The sequence below is a fragment of the Xenopus tropicalis genome, chromosome 5 (genome assembly GCF_000004195.4).
Source record: "Xenopus tropicalis strain Nigerian chromosome 5, UCB_Xtro_10.0, whole genome shotgun sequence".
Lineage (NCBI taxonomy): Eukaryota > Metazoa > Chordata > Amphibia > Anura > Pipidae > Xenopus > Xenopus tropicalis.
The window spans coordinates 67366400-67390526 of record NC_030681.2 but is presented as its reverse complement, the minus strand read 5'-3'; the positions used below and the strand labels follow the sequence as shown (position 1 = coordinate 67390526).

Below are 24127 nucleotides of genomic sequence, written 5' to 3'. Positions count from 1 at the left end.
CTGACATTTCCCTTTTTTGTTAGCTTCCCCATAAAATAAGGTAAAAGCCTTAGTGTTCATGGTTATGATTTATATTATTTACCCATGTTCCCTATAAATGTGCAGTAAAACACAAAGGGCACTGTATTTATTTATACCGCATGTCTGTGTATTTATATAGAAAGGACTGCTATGCTAGTACATCTGAGGATGCCATGTTAGATTTTATCCATATAACATCACTCTCTATCTTCTAAGTCTATTTAATGTTTAGCTTTACTAAGCTAAGGGAAATCTCTGAAATGTGAGTATAACTATTGTTTTCTCAACCTTTAAACACACACAACTTAAATGGATAATTAGTCAGTATAGTATCAGTTTAATTACAAATTTCTTTCTAAAAAGCTTTTAAAATCCAACAAGAATCCAGCTACTGAGTTACTGTGAGCTGTTACAGTGCTTGTTGTGGTGGAACTCTACCTGTGTCCCAGGTCTGGAGAAGCTGAGGCTCCCGCCCCATTCTACATCATCGCCCAATGGGCACTATATCTGCTGAAAATGGGAGAGAATTTTTGAGAGCAAGGTAGGCTTTCAGTGCAGATTAATGTAATATACAATTAGATTCATGTTTAAACAGTGCCACAGAAAAGGATACTGATTAAAGGGGAATTGTTAACATCATAAAAAATCCACTGTTGGAAGAATGTTTGAACTTTGACCAATGTTGTAAGAATTTCTCCTTGATCCTTTCTTTATAATTTATTCATAAACTACCTTGAAATTGGCATTGTAAGTATGGTTGTTTCATGAATGTGGGGTAAAGGGGTGTGCATTCCACTCTAAACACAAACAGCTATACTTAGTGACCTGGCCCCGTTTAATTTCTCCACAGCATTAATAGTGCACAATCCATCATCAGAGGAAGATCAATAGGATCCATATAAATGGATACGCAGTTACCACTTTCAATTTTCTTATAATGTTGGGGTTTTACCAGTGGAAACAAACTTTACCAAACAAAATTTACCAGGTCCTGGTCTACCAGTCTCCCCTAGTATCTGCAGACTGATTATTAAAGATATTTTTGTGCACTGCTTTGGTGCTGTTACCATATGCTTAGATATATATATATATATATATATATATATATATATATATATATATATATTTTTTTTTTTTTAACGGACAGCCTAGTAAAACTAATATAGTAGAAAATTGTTCCAGATGCGGAGTCATGTGTTTATCAGTTCTGAGCCCTCCAAATATAATCTGGCCCCTAAGATACATGGTGGGCAGGGCGACTGCTTGCGGAGTGTTCTTAGTCAATTCTTCACCTATTCTTTTAATTCGTTATCAAATAAAATATTGATTATTCTCTAATGAGAAACTGAATATATCTTGACAATTGCATACTGTATGTACTCTTCATAATATAAAATAACTACAGTATTTTGGAGGCATTTTGGGTAAAAATCTATAGTAAGACCAAAGAAAGTCTCAGCGGAGACAAGTTTATTCAAACAATTCATTTTAATTGTTTTCTGAAAAGTAAGTAGCCCTGTGAATTTATTAAAACCACTGTAGTAGAAGAATCAAGGTTGTTAGAACATTCACAATATTAGTACATCTTGTCCAGTATTTGTCTACACTCGTGTCACATGATTTTTAAATCTGTGTAACAGACTAACCAGCTAACACACAGTTCAACCAGGGATGGTACTGTTCATGCATAAGCTATACTGTCCCACCTAACTACCAATTTAAGCAAAAAGCATTTATTTACAAAAAAACAGAAAAATAGGAGAACATAATTGTGTATGTATACAGGCTGAATAAATGTTCTCATGTGGCCACAACATTTCTTTTATAAGAAAAGAGGCATTGCAGTGCGTGCCAGAAGTCAAAAGAAAGCGTGCAAATACATGATACCCTGGTGTAGTCTGTAATTAATTTTTACATCTTAAAGGAAATATAAAATATGGAAATAAAAAGCTGTGTATAGATGTTTTACCTAATGAAGAGAAGCTTCTAAAATAACTGAAAAAAGTTCCATCCAAGTCTCCTTAATTAATTTGCCCAAAGAGAAAAAGGCAAAAACATAAGAATTTAACCTCTGAAATAGAGTAAAGAAATGCAAGAAATTCAAACTGCTTCAGTTTCAAAGGAACATGAGGAGTCACACCTATTTGTTATGGCTCCACAAAAAAAGGAAAAAAACACTAAGTTATAAGAAAATAAAAACATATATCCAGTTTTAGTGAGCTTAAAGAATGTAAAAACAAATGAAAAGAAACAGATGAGCTTCAGATGTGGACAGGCTCAGCAGAGCTTCACAGCCTCTCAAAGCACCAGCAAAGTCCTTTGAGTTTCGCATAGCTGGCCTGGGTCACACCAGTAACAAACCACAAAGGGCCTTTGCATGCAACACTGTTTTAAAAAGACAAAGCAAGATTGTGTGTGTTTAATGTGTATCAATTACAAACAATAATAAATGAGAGCAATCTCTCTAATGAGGAACACTTCATCACTCATGTTGAGAACAAATTCCAGAGGTTTGGAGACTAAAAGCAAATAGTACAACTTCCTTCTGTGAAAGATGGACACAGCAAGCCAGTAAGCTCCAGCACTGCAGCCACTTAGCAGTGTTAAATCACATTCAAAAGCTGATAAATATAGGGCATAAGTTTATACACATTACAATAAATCAATGTAAACCTTTACAAATGACAAAACAACATAGTTATATATATATACATTTTGTTTGCCTAATCCTTATTAGTCCCAATGGGGAGGTTGAAAGTCCAGAAAACTAAGTCACCACCTGGTTACTAGGAAAACAGATTCCAAAGCTTGATGAAAACAGCTATTATGAACAATTAGCCAAATATTACTTCTAATGCACTGCTATAGAACACAATCCAAGTATAAGTAATGTTACTCTAGAATTTTGAAACTACCCATCCCAGTATTCCCAAGCTGTCAGAGTTGGGGGGAATTCAAAGTCTGCAGCAAGCTTCCAAATTGCATAACTGCTGCAGCCAGTACAGAGAAGTCAACCTCCCAGAGGTTGCCACACCCCTGCAAGGCCCCATACACACCTCATTACATCCAGCCAAACCCAGTTACAAGGAGACCACAAACCCTGTCTGGAACATAAATCCAGGTATTGTGGGTTGACAGGCCTGCCTGTATCATTTACTGAAACAAACATTTGGAAGCTATTATGTAGGAGTTAATTTCAAAAGGGAGTTATAAAGTCTGTGTGTTGAAAAGAATGTTCCTTGTCTGCATATTTGTATTTTATATAAATGGGGTATGGGATGCAATCTGCCATATTGCTTGCCACAGCAAAATGTATATTTTTGTAAAAAAGAATTGCATCTGAGATCTATGGCAGATACTTCAGCTCTACCTCAGATCTACTAGGCAATAAATATTTTGTACATACCATAACCTATGCTGGATAATTTACTATTCGCTAAGAGGAAATAAATAAATCCTAACATGCAGTTAGGGCACGTTTCCCTTTAACAATGGAAGAACCAATGCTACAAACATGCAATTTATTTTTCAGCTGCCATACTAACTTAGACTGTTCTAACTTTTCTCTGATGGGTTTTGTGCCCCTACAAGCACTTTGTCTCTATAAGTGAGTAAATAAAAGCACTGACATTCCACATTAATGACTTGCTTTGCAACGACCATCTTATAGTAGTGATTGGCATATACCTAATCTGTATGTTTGGGATTCAGAATCCAAATCCAGCACAAGTTCTTACATGCTTGTATTGTAGAAATTACTCTATTTGTGCTTTAATCTCCAGTTCATACTCAGGTTGGCAATAAAATAACTTGCTTTATAAGCCATTTTCTTTTAAGGTAGTCACAGTGACATGAGAATTCTTCCAGGTTTGAACTAAAAACATAAAAGTTTTGCAACATCATATTACATTTAAAAAACAGGCTGTACATGAAACAGAAAACGAGGTATCTAAAGAACTGTTGTCCTTATTCAGTGCAGCTACAATGAGCAAAGGGTATGGGTGTTTCATAAAATTCATAAATACAAAATGAGAAGGCAATGCCACACTGCAATGTGTTAAAATAAGCAATAGTTTTTTTTCAATATTTCTTCAGTAGCAGATCAGGCATCTTCTTTTCTTTTAGATATTACATTTTCAGCATTCACCATTTCACTTCGGGCTCTTTCTTCTCTGACGGTCCTCTTCTTTAAACCACTGAAATATTTCTCACGGAAGGAGTTATGACCTTGATACGGCAAATACTGGCCATCTGCAAGATGAGCATGTTGGTCCTTTTCCTGATTGAAACAGGGAAAAAATATCAGATATTATCAAAAATATTGTTCCTTCTACATAAATCTATATGCCTGTGTTAACTCTGTGTGCATATATATGCATTAATAATTACTCAATGCAAGAAGCAGTGAAAACCATGAGAAAACTCACTTATATTAAAATAAGGAAAAAAAAAACAAAAAAACTTTATGCATTTTAAAAGTGGATGTGATGGGCTTTTACTTTGCAACTAATGCACACCATTCTTTTTTTTTAACTTTTATTGATGGTTCCACAATTATACAGAAAAGTAAGTTTGTTAAGAAAATAGTTTTACAGCAAAGTTTTGTAAAATAAACCGGTGATTGATAACCAATTTTGTGTCCTGAGTCTCTTTATTAATAAAGTACTTATGGGTAGGCTGGATTCTTTCCTTTTTGAATTCCAGACCTATCCTGAAGCTTGTTACTTTTTATCATGGATGGCAGATGGTGTTGAGTTTGATAACGTTCGTAAACCTTTGATTGTTCCGTTATGTAACTTGCCATAATAAAGATCCTCCCAGACGTTGGTGTATGGATCTTCCGGGGGTATCATTGCCCTAAAAGAAATCGTGTCTTATCGCACATAACAAACTTATAGCCTTAACAAAATTAACTAGGTTAACAAGTTTAACAAGTGGTGCCTCCTTTTCCCTCTCCTCCCTAGTTTCCTGGTAATGTAGATAGTTCCTGACAGGGTAAATTTCATTCCCACATTCCCACATAGTCATAGATGTGAGGGCTGGCCGCAGGTGGGCAGATGGCAAAGTTAATGCAGTTTATTCCAGAGTGGTAGGAAATTGATCTTCCCGTTTGTTTTTACCTTATCCTTATTTATATAATTCAGTTGGAGAGGAGGGCATGGTTCTCCCTGGTTGGTGCAATGTAATGTAACCATGGTTCCCAGATTTTTTTAAATTGTGTTTGCTTATCATTTAGGATGCTTGTAAGTTTCTCGTTTACTAAAATCCAGTTTATTTTATGTTTGAATTGTTGTATTGGTAGGAGTGGAGATTTACACCATTCTTTTTAATGGGAAAAAGGTTGATGTGCAGCTGTCAATTTTTGTAAAGAAATAAGATTGCCTATTTTACTAGGACTTCATTTACTGACCCAATATATTTTTGCTGAAATTTGGGTGAATGGAAAAAATATAACCAATTGAAAATAATTCTCTAAAAACAACATTAGAGGGGCAACTTCACTTTGAATATAATGGGATTTTCTTGCAACAACATAGAGCAGAATGCCCATATGATTGCTGTTTCGATTGGAAAGAAAAAAAATGTGGCAAGCTTCAATACCACCAGATTTCTGATGGACATATAGATTTCCTGGTTTCCACTTACTGCAGTGACCAAAAAGCATACACACATATACAGCATAAAGTTGTCAATTATTAACAATGCCAATTGTAGCAACATTGGACACAACTACCTTACCTTAGAAAAAAAAAAATCACTGAAATTTAAGAAAATTCCACAATATCTATGATGGTAAGTAAATAACTAAACTGATTTTTTTAAAATCAGAAGTGCATGTTTAGTAACCATGAGGAAAGCGTGCAGTGTGAAGTTCTGTTGTCAATGTGCAAAGTAATATTTTAGAGCATCTGGTGCATGAATCAGAAGCACCTGACTGCTTGCCTGCCAGCACCTGATCTTTGCTTAGAGACAAAGGACATGTGTTAACTGAAAGAATAATTTGGCTACACTGTCACAAATTTAGTAAGAGAACAATAAAAAGAGGCAAACCACAGATCAGTGATCCCCAACCAGTGGGTCGCGAGCAACATGTTGCTCCCCAACCCCTTGGATGTTGCTCCCAGTGGCCTCAAAACAGGTGCTTTGTTTTGAATTCCTGGCTTGGGGCAAGCTTTGGTTGCATAAAAACCCAGTAAAATGCCATACAGAGCCTTCTGTAGGCTGCCCATCCACATAGGGGCTATTAAATAGCCAATTATAGCTCTTATTGGCACCCCCAGGAACCATTTTTATGCTTGTGTTGCTCCCCAACACTTTTTCCATTTGAATGTGGCTCACAGGTATAAAAGGTTGGGGATCCCTGCCACAGATACATTACAATTACATCAACACTCCAATAACCTGCATAATCAGGTGCTTTAAACAGGGGACAAAGCTATGGAAAGCTATCTGACCTACAATGGTTGCTTACCTTAAAGCCTGTTTATGTATTAGAAATAATAACTACGAATAAAATAAACAATTGCCAAGGGTTTACAGTGGAGGCTGTCAATCATTGTGTCAATAGTGTTGTTCTGAGAAGGTGCCAGAACAATTAGCTGTGCTCCATTCTACCTTTTATTCCATTAAAGGAGAAGTAAAGTCATTTTGGCATTTTACCGTCAATAGATTCCCTACATTAGTGCCACCTAGAACACAATATTTATTCTGCAGAAAGCATTACGATACCGGATTAAAGAGCCCTATAATCTCCCTGTTTGTTTAAGATTGCAGCTGCCATTTTAGCTTGGTCTTCTTAGCTTCCTGCTACAGCCTCCTAAGGCTTGTAGCTCAGGTTACACATTCCTAAAGGAGGGGGGAGTGAGTTTTATGAATTATTAAGGGAGGGGGGAGCAGGAGTAGGGAGAGGAGAGAGCTGTGCAGATTCTGGCCCCAGGAATGAAGGATTTTTCTGAGAGAGAAAGTCGATAGCAAAGAACATGTTTAAAAAAAGGAGACAAGAAATCCTGTGTTTCTTTTTTTTAACTTTCTGATAAAGTTTGCTTAGTTTTTACCTTTCCTTTTCCTTTAAGTTACTGCTAGGTTTTTAGAGGCTCAGAGAGCACATCTTAAATAAATGGATCCTCTGGAGGTCCCCTCTTTCAAGTTAATGCCTCGAGCAGTGACATTTTGACAAATGACATGTAAAGCACAGATGGTCAGATCTATACATGTTTAGGTTTTGATTACTTCATAACAACTGCGCCATCTGAGATTAATAGTAAACGTTGTTATATCAAACTCATGGTGATGGTGGGGATCTTCTTTTGAACACCATGACCTCACAGTAACCAGTTAATAATTTCTTTGCAATAATAGGCACATGTGCCACATTCCACTTTACTTTTTACACTATGTTGCCCTTTTTTATACTATTGTACTTAATTCAGAATTCTTGAATAAACACAAAATTATCACAAACTTTGCGTCCATGTAACGATATGCACCCTAATTTGCTTATTAAAGTTTGAGCATGGTCATCCTAAAGAATTAATACATACGTGAATGTAACAGTATCAGCTACTGTAATCAAAAACATCTTGTTTTTAATTAACTAAAGCAGTAAAATTAGATGAAAATAAGTCTTTGAATTAAAATTACTTACTTGAAAGCTTTTGGCGTACACTTTGGGGCTGATTTACTTACCCACGAACGGGTCGAAATGAGTCCGATTGCGTTTTTTTCGTAATGATCGGTATTTTGCGATTTTTTCGTATGTTTTGTGATTTTTTCGGATTCTTTACGAATTTTTCGTTACCAATACGATTTTTGTGTAAAAACGCGAGTTTTTCGTATCCATTACGAAAGTTGCGTAAAAAGTTGCGCATTTTTCGTAGCGTTAAAACTTATGCGAAAAGTTGCGCATTTTTCGTAGCGTTAAAACTTAAAAGGTGCAAAGTTTCGCGTAAGTTTTAACGCTACGAAAAAAGCGCAACTTTTTGCGCAAGTTTTAACGCTACGAAAAATCGCCAGATTTTACGCAACTTTCGTAATGGATACGAAAAACTCGCGTTTTTACGCAAAAATCGTATTGGTAACGAAAAATTCGTAAAGAATCCGAAAAAATCGCAAAACATACGAAAAAGTCGCAAAATGTTCGTTTTCAAGTCGGAACTTTTCCAATTCGGGTCGGATTCGTGGGTTAGTAAATCAGCCCCTTTATGTAACACCAATATATTTCACAACGTCTACATTTCTTTTATGTCCTTTAATAGCTGCATAAGTACATCATACTTTTAGGCTTTAAAAATATCCCATTTATTCATAATTAACATAATAGATTGTACCTAAAAAGTCTATATTTTCAGAAAAAGGCATGTAATTGATATTTAAGAACAAACTCTTCATATTGTTAAGACATGTTAAGAATTTAATTTGGAGTAGTTAAAAACTGCTCAACTTTTTCTTTTCCGAAGCACAAAACTGCCTTATGTCATCAAGTGGACAATGTTTATTTCACTAACAGAGTAGCAGACAATTTTTCCCATAATTGTAACACATAGTTATGGGGACAATCCTGTGTGCTTTATTTATGAGTATTTACAAAGTACCAAATGACAGATGGAGCCTAAACTAACATGGAGGTATTCTAAACAACATTTTTTAGGGGTTGACCAAAGTTTGCTGATATATATACCTGTATATATATAAGATTGTGACCCTAACACATGTGAACATTTAGCACTATCATATAGCTCTTTGAAAGCTGCCTGTATAGTATGTTATGCTACTTATTAGTGGCTTCCATAAAGCAGAGTTTTACCACGCAACTCACAGACATGAATTCTCACTCTAATCAGGCAGTGGTTCCCAAACTACCTAGAGCATTGGCAGGAGAATGGTTCAACCCTTAGGATTTTAGTGAATTTTAGTGAATACCTTACCTCATAGATACACCTGAAGGTCAGTTCGGCTAAGATATGGGAAGAACATGTTTGCTTCTCTAAGCAGTTGAATTTAGCAAATTGCAATAAAAAAAACTGCTGCCATCAACCTCTTTTATGTTCTACTAGAATAAATAAATATTGAAACCTAGGAATCTCTATTTTGTGATAGCTCCCCTTTAAAGAAATGAATGTGAGTCTTTAATGGTGTCAGCAGCTAAACAGAAACTAGAAAAAATTGGGACACTATGTAAAATGTAAATAAAAAGAGAATGGGATGGTGTACACAGCATTTAAACCCTATATTTATTTCCAAATTGTACAAAGACAACATATCAAATATTAAGACTGAATAGTTTTATTGTTTTCTGCTCAATTTGAATTTGATGCTAGCAACATGTTTTAAAAAAATGACGACGGGGCAACAAAAGACTAGAAAAGTTGTGCAATGATAACACCTGGTGGAACATCTCACTAATTGGCAACAGGCCAGTAACACGACTGGTTATCCCAGAAAGGCTGGGTCTGTCAGAAGTAAAGATGATAAATATTACTACCTGTACCCTGCTCTGTGAAACATTGTGCAGGCAAATAATTCAACAGTTTAAGTATAACATAAAACTGCTACGAATTTGGGGATTTCATCATCTACACTAACTAATATTATTAAAAGATTCAGAAAATTCAGAGAAATCTCTGAACGCAAGGGACAAGACAAAAAACAATACTTCGGGCCCTTAGGTAGCACTGCATTAATAACAGACACAATCTTGTGGAGGAAATCATTGCATGGGCTCAAGAATACTTCCGAAAACCATTGTGTATGAACACAGTTTGCCACTGCATCCACAAATGCAAGTTAAAACTCTACCATGCAAATAAGAAAGCACATAAAACATGATATACAAGCTCATTTAAAATGGACTGAAGTGGAAAATCTGTCCTGTGGTCTGACAAATCAAAATGTGATATTCTTTTAAGAAATCATAGACACCAGGTACTCCAGGCTAAGGTGGAGAAGGACTATCTGGCTTGTTACTAGGGCACAGCTCAAAATCCAGCATCCCTGATGATATGGGGGTGCATAAGTGCACATGACATAGATAGCTTGCACATCTAGAAAGAAACCATTAATGCTGAACAATATATACAGGTATTGGAGTAATGTGCTGCCATCCAGATGGCTTTTTTCAGGCAAGGCCTTGCTTATTTGAGCAAGACCATGCCAAACCGCCTTCCACACGTACTACAACAGCAAAAAAACACAAAACAGTAAAATAGTTTGGTTACTAAACTGACCTGCCTGCAGTCCAGACCCACTGAAAACATTAGGTGCCTTGCAAAATAAAAAAAAATACAACAAAGGAGACCCAGAACTATAAGAATGGGACATCATTTCACTTTTAAAACAACAGCAATTAAATTACTCAGAATACATTCCAAAGAATCTCCTATCCTGTAATTTTCCTTTCTCTGACCTGGGCCAGAAACATAAAAAACAATAACATACATATAAGCAAATATATAGATGTGACAGTAGCATCATGCTGTGGGGTTGCTGACTGGTCAATTTGTTAAAACTTAAGGAGTTAATGGATGGTGCAAAATACAAGTAAATGCTGTAATAGAATGTTCTATGGAAAACACTTGAACACTTGGGCAAGACTTAATTTTTTCCACAGGAAAGGCAGTTTACACTGACGATTTGGGTTGTTTAGACCAAATTAGCAGCTTATCTGCCCATGTACAGGGCCCTCCAACAGGCCTCCCCGGCTGATATCTGGTCAAAAATCAGCCAGAGTTTGATCGGGGAGGCTTTCCTGTCAAGGACAGCATTGGCTCATTAATCGAGTCCTCACTCCGACTTCTCGTAACCCCTTTATTGTAATGCGATCGTTTGGCTCTGGTCACTCACCCAAGGTTGACATATTGGGGAACATTCACTCGTTTTGACCTCACCAAATGAGCGAAACTTACCATGTGTGGCTTACAAAAAGTTGATCAACTGTGTTGTTGGTCAAACAATAGCTTAGTCTTACACATTCTTCAAATAGGATTGTACCAGTAAGCAGCATAATTTTCACAAAAAATTTTAATTAAATAGAGGTAATAGAAAACAGGAATAAGGAAGGAGGAGAAAACAGGAATAAGAAAAAAAGTACTGTATGCTTCATACTAAATCAGACCAATATGGAAATGAGGTGTGATTTCTTAAAAATTAGGCAATGTTACAAGTTCATGTGGAAATAAATGAAAACTTAAGCACAGACTTTCAATGGTGTTGACAAGGAAAAAAGCAAAAGTATAAATAAATTCCCTTGCTGGCTTCCACCCTGCCTATACAGTCTTACCTCAAAGTCCTTCACCTTTTCCATTGTTATCAGGCGGCGAGACGTGTGGCTGGATAGCATCTGTTCACAGTTGCTAATAAGCTTCAGGCAGGGATGCCGGGGTAAAACTTCTTCTGTATATCTGGAAGAAATAAAGGAGAGCATGGGCTGCTAAAATTGTGCCATTATTTCAGATGTAGCAAGTTGGTCTCCTGTGTTTTATAAATTGTAACAGAAAATTAGGAGAACTACTAGCAACCAATTAATTTTAAAAACTGCAGGCTCTAGAGCTGCAGTACCAGACAGACAATAGGTAGTAAAATCACACTTGCCACAGAAGTTTGTACAAGCAATAAAGGGAAATTAATTGTATTTTTCTTTTACAAGGCAGTGATTGAGGTAAAACATGTAAATAGCAACATAACTAATACTGTTGTACTAAACAAAAACATGAAGCATTTATTTGTCCCTCATTTTGCTTAGCTAAAAAAAGTATTGTGTTCGGAGCTCATACTTAAAAGCATACTTTACTTTGCCCGGCCTTTAACAATACAATTTTATTGGGAATTCTATTGTTATAATGACATAATGCCCCATTCTAGAGCAGGAGCGCCCTGATCTTCTAATTTATATTCCATGTATCCAGATCTTAGAAAAAAACACTTTGGGTATACCCTCTCTGTCGTTAGACAGATTATGAAAAACTTTTTATATCCAATTCTAATGAAAACTATACAGATGAAACCTCAAACATGAAACTATTTTACAGCAAAATGAACAATTCCCGCTGACTATAACGAGAAGCATTTTGTAACAATGTTTTCACTAAGACTTTCATTATAATCCTTTATTTATATAGTGACTCTTCAAAAAGCAACAATCAAAATACCATTTGTACAGTGAGCCTTACAACCTGTTCAGGGTAACAACAATCTCGATGTGAAAAATTGCTGTTTCCTCAGAGTGAGACCACTCCTAATGTCTGCTATTTTAGTTATTTGTTGTTTACATTCTCTATAAGTCTGCTGAACAAATCTGTAGATACAGTAGTCCATAACTAATATCTGCCAATCCAACCTATGAACAAAAGTTATTATTCTCCGGTCCTGGCTGGCCCCTTGCAAATTACACTGCAATGTGAGACACACATGTACAACTGCTAGACAGCATCATTATAAAATAGAAAATGCAAAGACACCAGGGAAAGCTCTATAGAAGCTCTGACATGCAGTAAGGTACAAAGGTAATTTTCCAGCAGTAGAGCAGATTTCTATTAATAGTCGTAAGGTTTCTGTACTTGCAGACAACAGCAGCCCTCTTACAGAGGTAAAAAAAAACAGGCTGTACATGCTCTTTAAATATAAAAGCCTGTAGCCTAACAAAGCAGATTTTCCTTTTTATATACTTTTTTTGTAATTAGTAACAACTAAAATTCCAATTTTATTTGATATAATTTAACTTGTAGGTGATGCTTGTTGCAGCTTATAATAAACATCTTTAGAATTATATAATAAGGGCAGTGGCAGACAGGGAGATTAGTCGCCCCGTAACAAATCTTCATTGCCCTTGGCCACTAATCTCCCCGCAATGCCATCCCACCGGCAAGAATGTAAATTGCCGGTGGGATGGCAGGCATAAGCGTCGCTACATTTTGCCAAAGTCTCCAAAAGTTGCCTTGAGAGGATACTTCGGGCTACTTTGGCAAATCGTAGCTACACGTATGCCATTCCACCGGCGATTTGCATTCTTGCCGGTGGGATGGCATTGCAGGGAGATTGGTCACCCGTGGCAATGAAGATTTGTCGTGGGCCAACTAATCTCCCCGTCTGCCACTGCCCTAACAGGTACAAAGTTTGCTTTTTATAGCAACCAGTCAGTAGGCAGGTTTTATTTATCTACCATTTAAAAGTAACCTTTTTAATGGCTGTAGTAGGGATCTCTCAAATTCTTCTGTAAAATACTTTTACCTCTATACAAAACAATGGCAATGAAATGCCCAAAATATAAAGGGCTAAGTCAGTTCGTACTGGTCTGATATCTTTCTGAATAATGCAGTCTGTGTGTACAGCCACATTTACGACATGCATGACAATGAGAATAGTTTATCTATAGAAAAGGGAGAAATCAATAGACAGCATGATCAAGCAAGCAGGGCCCTCTATCTGTTACCATGTTATACATTATCATTGTTTGTTAAGTTTCTCATGACTGTGCCAGCACTGCAGTATACAGAATTTTTGTTGTTACCAGAAATGCCACATTCTAATTCCATGGTCACATATGTCTAGGCTACATATTCACAATTGTTTTAGGAGAAGGAATTTTGGCAATTTACTGCCAATAGATATGCCACATTAGTGCCACCTAGAACACTATATTTATTCTGCAGAAAACTTTATCATACCTAAGAGAAGCTTTCTCTGATTGCAGCTGCCATTTTAGCTTGGTGTTCATAGCTTCCTGTTTGCAGTCTAGCAGTTATAGCTCAGATCAACCATTCCTAAGGGTGGGGGGATTGAGTTTTATGAATTCTTATGGGAAGGGGGAGCAGGAGAGGGGAGAGAGAAGAGCTGACCAGACTCTGGCCCTGGGAATGAAGGCTTTTCCTGAGAGAGGAAGTCAGATGCAAAAAAGGAGAAATCCTGTGTTTCGTTTGACAGAGAACTCAGTGCAGCATTACTGTAAGTGCATATGGCTGTATTTACATAGACTTTAATAAACCTAGGTTTTCTATAACCTATTTATTATGACAATACACACTATGGATATCTAGACAATATAAGCTTCCTGCCTCATGACTTCTGAAACAAGAAAATTTGCTCCAAACAGCAAATCCCCAGCAGCCAATCAGCAATTAGCTTTAACTGGTTTTGTGCAGTAAGATTAAAGAAAGCATTTGAAGACTATGGGCTATAACACCTTTAGGTGATGGTCTGGGATAAGTACATGTGTTTATAGTATAATGCATGGGTTTCTTTACTCTGCAACCATTTTAACTCTGCTGAGCAGCCCTAAGACTGATGAATAAGTGATGTACTGCTATGCATGAAGGACTGATGGTGGTGTTTGTCTCTGACAGCAAGAGAAGCACATTTTGTAGCCTTGCAATGCCATCATTTGTTTTCCTATCCTTTCATGGTAAATAGTGCACAGGGAGAAAACTGGAGCTTATCAGACATTATCTTTTGTTAGTGGAACAAAATTTGTCAAAACAAAAAGCATGCCGTTATCTTTATGACAAATTTCATCACCTTCCATGTTAAAAGATGTCACATCTGTATGAGTTTATACAAACGATGTGACCAACAAAACCACATATTTACACTATAAAGCAATGCTGGTCAAAATGCTTACTGGGTAGTACATTTCAATGATTTCAGTACTGAGATTAACTGGCCCCCTGCATGGTTCACACCTACGATTCAGACTGTAATTCCCCTGTATTGTTTAAACATGTAATCCCCAGTATTGTTCACACCTCGGGCTCGGACTGTAAGCACCCACATTGTCCACCTCTTCATACCTCAGACCTCAGCCAGCATTGTGTTACTGTATGTGCACCCTGCCCCATGCTGTCTGTGTGTGCCATACTCTGCCTGCCCTATGCTACCTGTGGAAGGTGAACCTGGCAGGGGTTTGTTCTGGGAGTTTAGCAGTTGGAAAGAGTTATTAAATGGTCCCTAAGGTGTGTAATTATGTGCTGGGGGTTGCTGTGCTATCCACAGGGGAGAAGGAAGAGGCATATGGATTTAAGGGGGTGTAATATGACAAAATATAATTATTTCACATATGAATGATGGCTGATAACCCTGCAGTGAGCACCAAGCATTTGTGCTTTTGCTGCGCTACCACCATTAATGTGTGCATGGTCTTAAAAGCTTGTGCGGGTGTGGTTTGAAGTGGGTGCAGTTTTAAAGGGGAATGGTCAGAACTGGTTTCCATTAGCGACTCTTCACTATGTATGCTAGAGAAAGTCCGGCCCTCGGCACCACAGAAGTTTGACAGCATTGCTCTAAATTTTTTATTAAGTGTTAGAGTTTTTTTAATTTTATACTAAACATTTTTTAGTATTGCATTTTACCTGTACAATGTAAAATGAAACAAAAAATCTAAAGCTATGGTTATCGTACATTACCCTTGAAACACCAAAATGAGCAGGAACTTTGGCTTTTGCCATGCTAAGTGCCTAATGTCAAAAACAGTTTGTTCCAGGTACAATAAATCATATCAACCAATTAGATCCTTGGTTTCCAAAACGGTGTTCAGTACCTGCTGACTGGATGTTATAGGTGGGATAAACTTTGCTCCTGTTAAGATATACATGGGTAGATTTAGGTGTGGTGAGCTTTACAAATAGTTACTATGCCCAGTTAAACACAGTGGGAGTCATTTATAAAGTTCAAGCAGCACATTTTTTTTGCAAATGGTTGTTTACACATGCTTTCCCCTAAACGCTTATATTTTGCCCTGCTGTGCCCATATATCCGTCTTTTTTTGGAAATCCAGTGAAATGCAATTGTACACAAAAATGCAAATGAGATTGTGATTTCCATGAACATGCCCCCCTGTACGTGTTTATTATGCGCAAATATAGTGCTGATTTTCTCTTTGCAAATAAACAATCACAATTTGCATAATCAGTTTAGCAAATCTTTTTTCTGCCACCAACGTAATTCGGAAACGTAAATATTCACAATTTGCGAATATGCCATATTTAAAAACTTTTGCACTGTGAATAAAAAATGGGCAATTATGTTTGCACATTTAATGCACCAGTCTTGTCCAGCTTTATAAATATAAACACAGGCAGGTCAAATATGCTCACTGTGCGAATATTTCTGCACTGCACAAATTTTAAACAGTTACCATTCCCTAGATAATCTCCCATGAGTAAATATGTAACAAGTGTTCAGTGCCCCTGTATTCATATGTTACACCAGTGCCCCCTAGTGCTCAAGCACGGAATACTGGCTGCTTCTGCACCTTGCACTGGATTAAACCTTATATGTGTGTAACACCTATTTCAGCTCAATAGCTGCTTTCCCGGACTAGTACCAGTAGAACATGGGTTACACAGTACTCTCTCACCCAGAATGGGCCTTCGCTAAGTGGAAGAGGAAGGTGAGGGTGTTGTGCAACTACACCTCTCTTGCTGCTATGCAGAAAAATGAAACCAGAGGACGCCAGAGGTTCTTGCCAATAACAAAATGATAAGTGTTTATTGAACATCCACAGGGTTTACTTACAATACAGCTTCAGAGGCCATTGGTACATGCAACATATACCGAGTGTATATTCAGACTCACACTCTCCTGCGGGCAGACTGGCAGGAATCTCCCTTCACCTCTGCGACACACCCTGTAGTGGATCCCTCAGGGAATTCTCTATCCTGATTCCCTATTCACTTGGATCCCTACACTACAGGCAATGTGGCCTGGGAGAGCTATCTCCAGAAAAACTGCAAATCCTATGCAGGAGCTCATGCTGCTCATTCTAGCTCAGCCCTAACTGCCTTACACTCCTAGAGTGTACTATAAAGGGAGCTACACCTGCCACTATCTAATGCCTCATTCACGGGGCCTTTTCCCCGACTTCACTGGGCCTGGGCCCATGCCCTGGGCTCTCAGCACACATCCACCTTGTCCTAAGGTGGAAGCAAACAACAGGAAGGTGCCACTCCTCTCCCAACACTATACCAAAGTCAGGCAGGATGTGGTCACTATACCTTCTAACCAATAGCACACATGTTAATGAACTCACTTAGATACATTCCCTTCTGCCCAGCAACTAAGGGAACTGAACCTGTAGGGATTTAAAGCCATAGGGACCATTTAACCCTATGGGTCCCTACATGTGTATAATTATATATTTATATAATTGATGAATTATATTTAATATTATTCATCCACATATGATATAGCAAGATATTAATAAAATAGATTACAAACAGAGGTAAGATTTAATGCAGTTTACAATGTAAGAGAATGTACATCAATGATGAGGTTTGCTAAAAAAAAAACTTCTGAGAAAGGTCATCAGGCATGTCTGGATATGCACATATCAGTGATGATGTAGCATATAGAAAATGGCCACCTGGTTAAAGCAGATCTTTGAATCTGGTAAAATGGGACAGTTCAGGCTAACTAAGGGAGTTCAGACAGAGAAAATGATGCAGTTGGGGGGGGGAGGGAATATGTGCCCAACCTAAAGACATGGTAAAGATTTTTAGGGTTTACATGTCCTTTAAGGGAGAATGAATCCCCACCCAGTCCCATCCACTGCCCCCCACTGAGTCCCCTCCCGGTTCCCTCCCAGCAGAGTCTTTTTCAATAAAAAAAGTGTCTCTGTTTTTAAAGCTAACCTATACATGCAGAATAGTGCAGCAGAACTCACAGGCACCATCTTCTGTATTTTTGGGTTTACTTCGGATCAGTTTAGCGACACAGAGCTTGCTGACACATGCCCAGTTGAAGGTACTCTTTGCCTAGTGTTTTTTTCATGGTAAATATGAAATTTGTAATTTCTTGAGAAACAGGGCAAACACGGAAATTTACGATTAAATTAACGATTCTAATTTAAAGTTACCTGTACACAGTTAAACCCCCTGCATAATGGACTCCTGCTAACAAACAGTCACAACTAAAGAGGGAGGGGGCTAATTAGCTACCTCACAAGGACCAAACAGGCAATTTCCCCGTCCTTTTAGCTCAAGAAATAACGAAACTCATTTATTTATTGAGATCATGATGAACAAGAGGGTATACTGCTCCTTTAATTCCCGCAAAAAGTGAAAAAAAAGGCCAATACGGGGTTACGTAATAAAAGATGCAAAGTTTGCTAAAGGCTTATCACCCACAGCAACCAATCATCAGGCAGAATGTACTGGGTTGAAAAGCAAACTTCTTATTGGTTGCTATGGGTTACTTTACCTGGGGCTTTTTGTTTTTTATTACTTATGGGGGAAAGTGTAGTAAAGGAGCCTTTGAGCTGGCAACAGATATATTCATGGTGATGACAATTTTGATTTCAGGCACTTTTTTAGTAGGTCAAACACCTGGGCACCATCTACTGTCTCCTATAGAAACTGGTCAGGTGATTCTTACCTCAAAAAACACACTCATGTATTTTAAGGCAAGAACCACTTCACTTACATAGGTGCTAACAATTTGAGGTTTTTCTTATAAGGGTAAATGGAGGGTCATTTTAAGGTTTTTTTTGTTTTGTTTTTTTTCTTTTTTTGGGCAACTAAAAACATAGCAGGCAAAAAGACAAAAAAAAAAAAAAGGTTAATTGGTTTAATCAGAAGGATTAAAACATTACACCTAGACCAAAGGCCAGTGCCACACAGGGGAGATTCTTGGGCTGCAGATAAACAGAGGCCAAGAATCCACCACTACACTCAAAAAATTATACTGATGTGTCTGCATCTGGACCCACTGTGTCGGCCTGGGTGCAAGCACACTGAGCGGAATTCGCAAAACTGCACACGTGACCAGTTTCTTGCAGAATTCCGCTTTGTGCACCTGCATCTGGGCAGATGCAATGGCTCCAGGTGGAGGCACAGCAGTAACATTTTTTAAGTGTAGGGGCAGATTTTTGGCCTGCTTTTATCCACTAGCCAAGAACCTGCCCCATGTAGCATTAGCCTTAACCCTAATATGTAAAAGTTCACATTCTTATTCTTAGAATGCTTAGTAACAGGATTTACACCAATTCATTTGTTAAAGAGCTTGGGGTCAGCCTGCGGTTAGGCAAGATTCATAGGCAGGATCTTTGGCTGAATTAAACAAATTACAAAATAGATTTTCAACTTTTAAATATTTACAGTAAACACATACAATAGGGAAAATAAACAGTGGAAATAGTAACACACAGATATCAATACATCTTAACATATAAGAGATCATATACTAAAGATACAAGACTTGTAATTGTAAATTATATTTCAAATCAGATTAAAATACTTACTCTGGTTTGTACACTGGAAGCCAATAAACCAATCTTCCCCCTGTAACCAGGAACTCCGCCGCAAAGGCTAACAGATCCGAAAATATTTCACTCAAATGGTAATTTAACTGGACTGGAACATGGCTCTCGGGACTGAAGGAAAGAGAAAACATTAAGTGGCTTGCCACTGTCTGAAAACACTTTCCTAATTCCTATTGAAAGTACATTTACATGCAAACTTTGGAATTCCCACTGAATAAAAATGTTTAAATAGTGGCACAGATTTTTAGTTGGACAGCACGAGGGCTTCGGACCACTGTTAGACAATGACCTTTCTGTGTTTGTGCCACACCAATATTGCTTTGGCACTGAGTTTGTAAATATAGTTCTGCTAAAAGGGGTTCACTTTCCCTGTATTATGCACCATATATTATTCCTTCCATATGCAAAAATGGCCAGACACTGTTAATGGTAATGGAAATCATGCTTTCGGGCTGCTTTCATGCATGATGTTACCTCTACCATACTACACTGTAGGTATGGGTCAGAAATATAAAGAGCCTTATAGAGAGTTTTCATGGTGAAACATAAGACATTACTAAAACATGAATGCACATCTGCAAAGAAACACATGACAGACCCATTTGCAATGTGGTAAAAGGTTTTGTGGTTAGATAAGACAAAAGTTCAAAGCAAAATGCATATAAAGCAATCTAATAAATGCAACACCATATCTACATTTAGGTTTAGTGGTGGTAGAATCATGTTTTGGTGTTCATGGGGCACATCAAAATATAAACATTGTGTTGTATTTGCAGTAGTAGTATTAGCCATGTAGATTTGTATACACCATTTCTATTTTGAGGTTTCACACATGTAGCACATAATACATTATTAGCTATTTCTAAGCATATTGGCCATAAAACTATTTAAAAGAACAGTTTTGAACAGAAGGTATGTTAATTAGTCATGTTGTCCACTCTTGTAGACAGGATACAGATTAAGAATTATGCTTTCTTTCTTAAATGCTGCATAAAACTATGGCAACAGTACTTCAGCAAAATTTCAGTCTTCTCTTGAATGCAAAACATTTATTTTTATTGCAACTTACAAAAGATCGGTTTTTATGATTTCTTTCTGTGTGCCAGTTTTCCTTGTGGATTCTCTAATGCCATATGGAGCTATGCAAGAAAAGAAGGAAGAGAGTTAATATACAGTCTGTCTTTATTATGTTTAACTTAGCTTAGTCTAAAAAAAATTTCTAAAATGTGCCATATAACATACACATGTAAAAAAACTGTTTGCTTTAGGAGCAGGCGCTTCAAGAGCAGCCGAAGCATCACCCATTAGATTTAAATGTACACTAACAATTGCTTGCGTTGCTGTTTGTCAGGCCATAGTATACTGGAAAACATTTCATTAAGTTTTTTCATTACAGTGTATTGTAATGTATTGTAGTGCCAGAGTAATGCATCTACTCACCTCGCATTTAAGGCAACCTTTCAAATTAAGCCAGGTGTTATTATCTAACCAAATTCTGGATGATCTCAGTCACCAGAATGTACTTAAAGGAGAACTATTACCCCCCCGGGCAATAAAAGTCCCCCTAACTAGCACTGCCTTGTCCCCCCTCACCTCTCCCTTATTGCATAGTTTCTAACTTTAAAAACTGTCCCTATCGCTAACCCCAACCTAAAACAGGAGAGTAGTGCAGCTGTTTACCTGGCCAACATCTTCCCTGCAAGTGAACAGTCTTCCGGTCTTAACGCCTATACGAACCCTGCTTGCGCATGCGCAGTTGGTAGTAGCAGAAAATCTGCTAAAACTGTGCATGCGCAAGCAGGGTCTATGTTTGCGGTGAGACCTGAAGACTGTCACTTGCAGGGAAGATGTCAGCTAGTTCCGAATTACAGAAAGTCCATCTCCCACAGACTCCATTATAAGCAAATAATTCTAATTTTGAAATGATTTCCTTTTTCTCTGTAATAATAAAACAGTACCTTGTACTTGATCCCAACTAAAATATAATAATTCCTTATTGGAGACAAAACAAGCCTATTGGGTTTATTCAATATTTAAATGATTTTTAGCAGACTTAAATTGTGGAGATCCAAATTACAGAAAGGTCCCATACCTATATGGGTATTTTGGGTTAATCCTTATTCTTCTGTACTTTGTTTTATAAAAGGCTCCCTCCTAGACATGTTAGTGCTTTCGGATATGCTTTGTCTTTAATAACTTCACTATAACACCTTTGAAGGAATCTTTTACACCTTACCAAAGATTCAGAAATCACTTCTTGTTCTGATATACAAATATATCTTAACCTGCAGCAAAATCATCCAGAGTCTGATAATAGAGACTTGAATTTTTGTATCTAAACGCTCCAATTCAGATCCTTAGAAACAAATTGCCAGGTAATGTATTACGTAAGCTAATTAATTAAAGCTACTATATAACTGGTCCTTGCAAGGTAGATAATTATATTACCAGTACAAAGATAAACCTCCTGCATCATGGACTCCTGCTTACAAAACAATCATAACAAACCACCTTGCAGGGACCAAATATGTAGTAGCTTCAATTTCACTGTTTAGACCAACAAATAATTTTGAGGAATTCAAACAATAAGCAAAAGGTATGTTCAGCACAAGGCCTATTGTTAGTAATATTAAACCTTTAACCCTTTAAGTGCCAGCAGAATTTGACATTTCGGTTCCCCTCAGTGCCAGACGTTTTGTAAACATTCTGTGCTCTCTCAATTTAGGGCCTTTTACTGGGGGAAGGGTTAAGTTTAGGTAGGCAAACTATATATTGTTTTTTCAGGAGAACCTGAGCTTTCCAAATATGCCTTTTTTTTGTGTATTTCCACTTCTGGAACAAGATTTAGAGCTTGAAATACAAAAAAAAAAAAGAAAAAATGCTATTTTTCATGATATAGGGATTTATACCAGAAACACATTTTATTTTATGGACAAAAATTCAACTGATTTGGAAAGCCTCATGTCTCCCGAACGTGCCAATACCTGATATGTATAGTTTTATTGAGATTTCTGACTTCTATAGATCAAAAACTCCCAGCAGTAAATTACTAAATTTTCAAAGCATTACAAAACAGAACACAGCATACTTTAGATTCCAAAGCCAAAAATCCTGGAACATTAGGTTTACCCCAGGAAACAATATATTTTTGAAAAGTACACATTCTGACGAATCCGAAACAGGTAACTATGTCTTCCAACTCCTAAGTACCAAACGGCAATGCTTTACTGAATTTAGCATTTTCTATAAAAAATAAAGAAAATTCTAAAAAATCGCCTCAAATCTTCCACTTTCAAGCATCATATCTCCCACATAATATTAGGTACCAAGAAAACACACCCTAAATATGAAAGCCAAGGGTCCGCTGAACAGTGATGCCCATTGTGCATAGGATCACCAATGTATCTGGAATTTATAAACCCCAAAAGGAAGTTAGTACATACAAATTGCCCTGGAGATCTCTTTAACTACTGAAAATTTAACACGTTTACTGCATTTTCTGTGGGGTAAAAACACAAAAAAATACATTGACCCCCCCAAACCCATATATTTTTGGAAAGTGCACATTCGGGTGAATTCAAAATTGGTACCCATGTCTTTCTACTCCAAACTACAGAGTCGCAATGCTTTCCCAAAATTGCCAGTTTTGGTGAAATACCTGAAAATCACATCAAATCTTCCACTTTCAAGCACTTTATCTCCCACATAACATTAGATACCAAGAAAACACACCATAAATATGAAAGCCAAGGGTCCGCTGAACAGTTTGATGCCCATTGTGCATAGGATCACCACTGTATCTGGCATTTAGAGACCCCATAAGGAAGTTAGTGCATAGAAATTGCCCCAGAGGTCTCATATATATTATATATCCCATATATTTTTGGAAAGTACACATTCGAAATAATTAAAAATCGGTACCCATGTCTTTCTACTCCAAACTACAGAGTCATAATGCTTTCCCAAAATTGCCAGTTTTGATGAAATACCTGAAAATCAAATCTTCCACTTTCAAGCACCTTATCTCCCACATAACATTAGGTACCAAGAAAACACATCCTAAATATGAAAGCCAAGGGTCCACTGAACAGTTTGATGCCCATTGTGCATAGGATTACCGATTTATCTGGCATTTAGAGACCCCAAAAGGAAGTTAGTGCATACAAAGTGTATACGCTGCAATATAAGCTACCGGCATGTACACATTCTGACAAAACAAAAATGGGTAAATACATCTTTCTACTGCAAACTACCAAACTACAAAGCTATGCTAAACAGAACGGTTTTTATGGCATTTCTGAAAATCGTCAAAAAGCTTGCATTTTACCACATTATGTACCACCACATTTTGTAACATATGAACATAAAACATTCTAAATGTGAACGCCAGGGGTGTACTGAACAGTTTGATGCCCTATATGCATAGATTTACCAAACTATGTGGCGTACAGGGGCACACAAATAAAAATAGCGCATATGAATTTTCACATACAACGCTCTGGCTCGTGCAAATTTTGCACCCGGTATGTGTATTATGTGCCATAAGACCCCCTAACAGTATGGACACCCTAGAAAATCAAATATTTTCCGAAAGTACCCAACTTTCTACTGCAAACTACAAAGCTATGCTAAACAGAACGGTTTTTTATGACATTTCTGAAAATCGTCACAAAGCTTGCATTTTACCTCATTATGTACCCCACATTTTGTAACGTATCAACATAAAACTTTCTAAATATGAAAGCCAGGGGTCTACTGAACAGTTTGATGCCCTATATGCATATATTGGCCAAACTATGTGGGGTACAGAAGATGCCAAATTGAAATACAGCAGACAAAATGTCCATGTGCAAAGACAAATAA

At 37.3% G+C, this 24127-nt stretch overlaps 1 protein-coding gene across 3 annotated transcripts in view; it reads right to left on the bottom strand.

Annotated features, from left to right (window-relative positions):
• Window positions 1–1490: 1490 nt before the first annotated feature.
• trmt11 (tRNA methyltransferase 11 homolog) overlaps window positions 1491–24127 on the bottom strand; it is a 57956-nt gene continuing 35319 nt past the window's right edge. For 2 of the 3 annotated variants that reach the window (XM_002933189.5, XM_031902018.1), the window contains 4 exons: window positions 20334–20403; window positions 19244–19375; window positions 11297–11417; window positions 3560–4300 (listed from right to left, as the gene is read on the bottom strand). In XM_002933189.5, the coding sequence (XP_002933235.3) occupies window positions 4124–4300; window positions 11297–11417; window positions 19244–19375; window positions 20334–20403 (500 nt within the window). In that variant the 3' untranslated portion in view covers window positions 3560–4123. Of the gene's footprint in view, window positions 4301–11296; window positions 11418–19243; window positions 19376–20333; window positions 20404–24127 lie in introns of all 3 variants that reach the window. The other variant, XM_018094227.2, reaches the window with a different exon arrangement.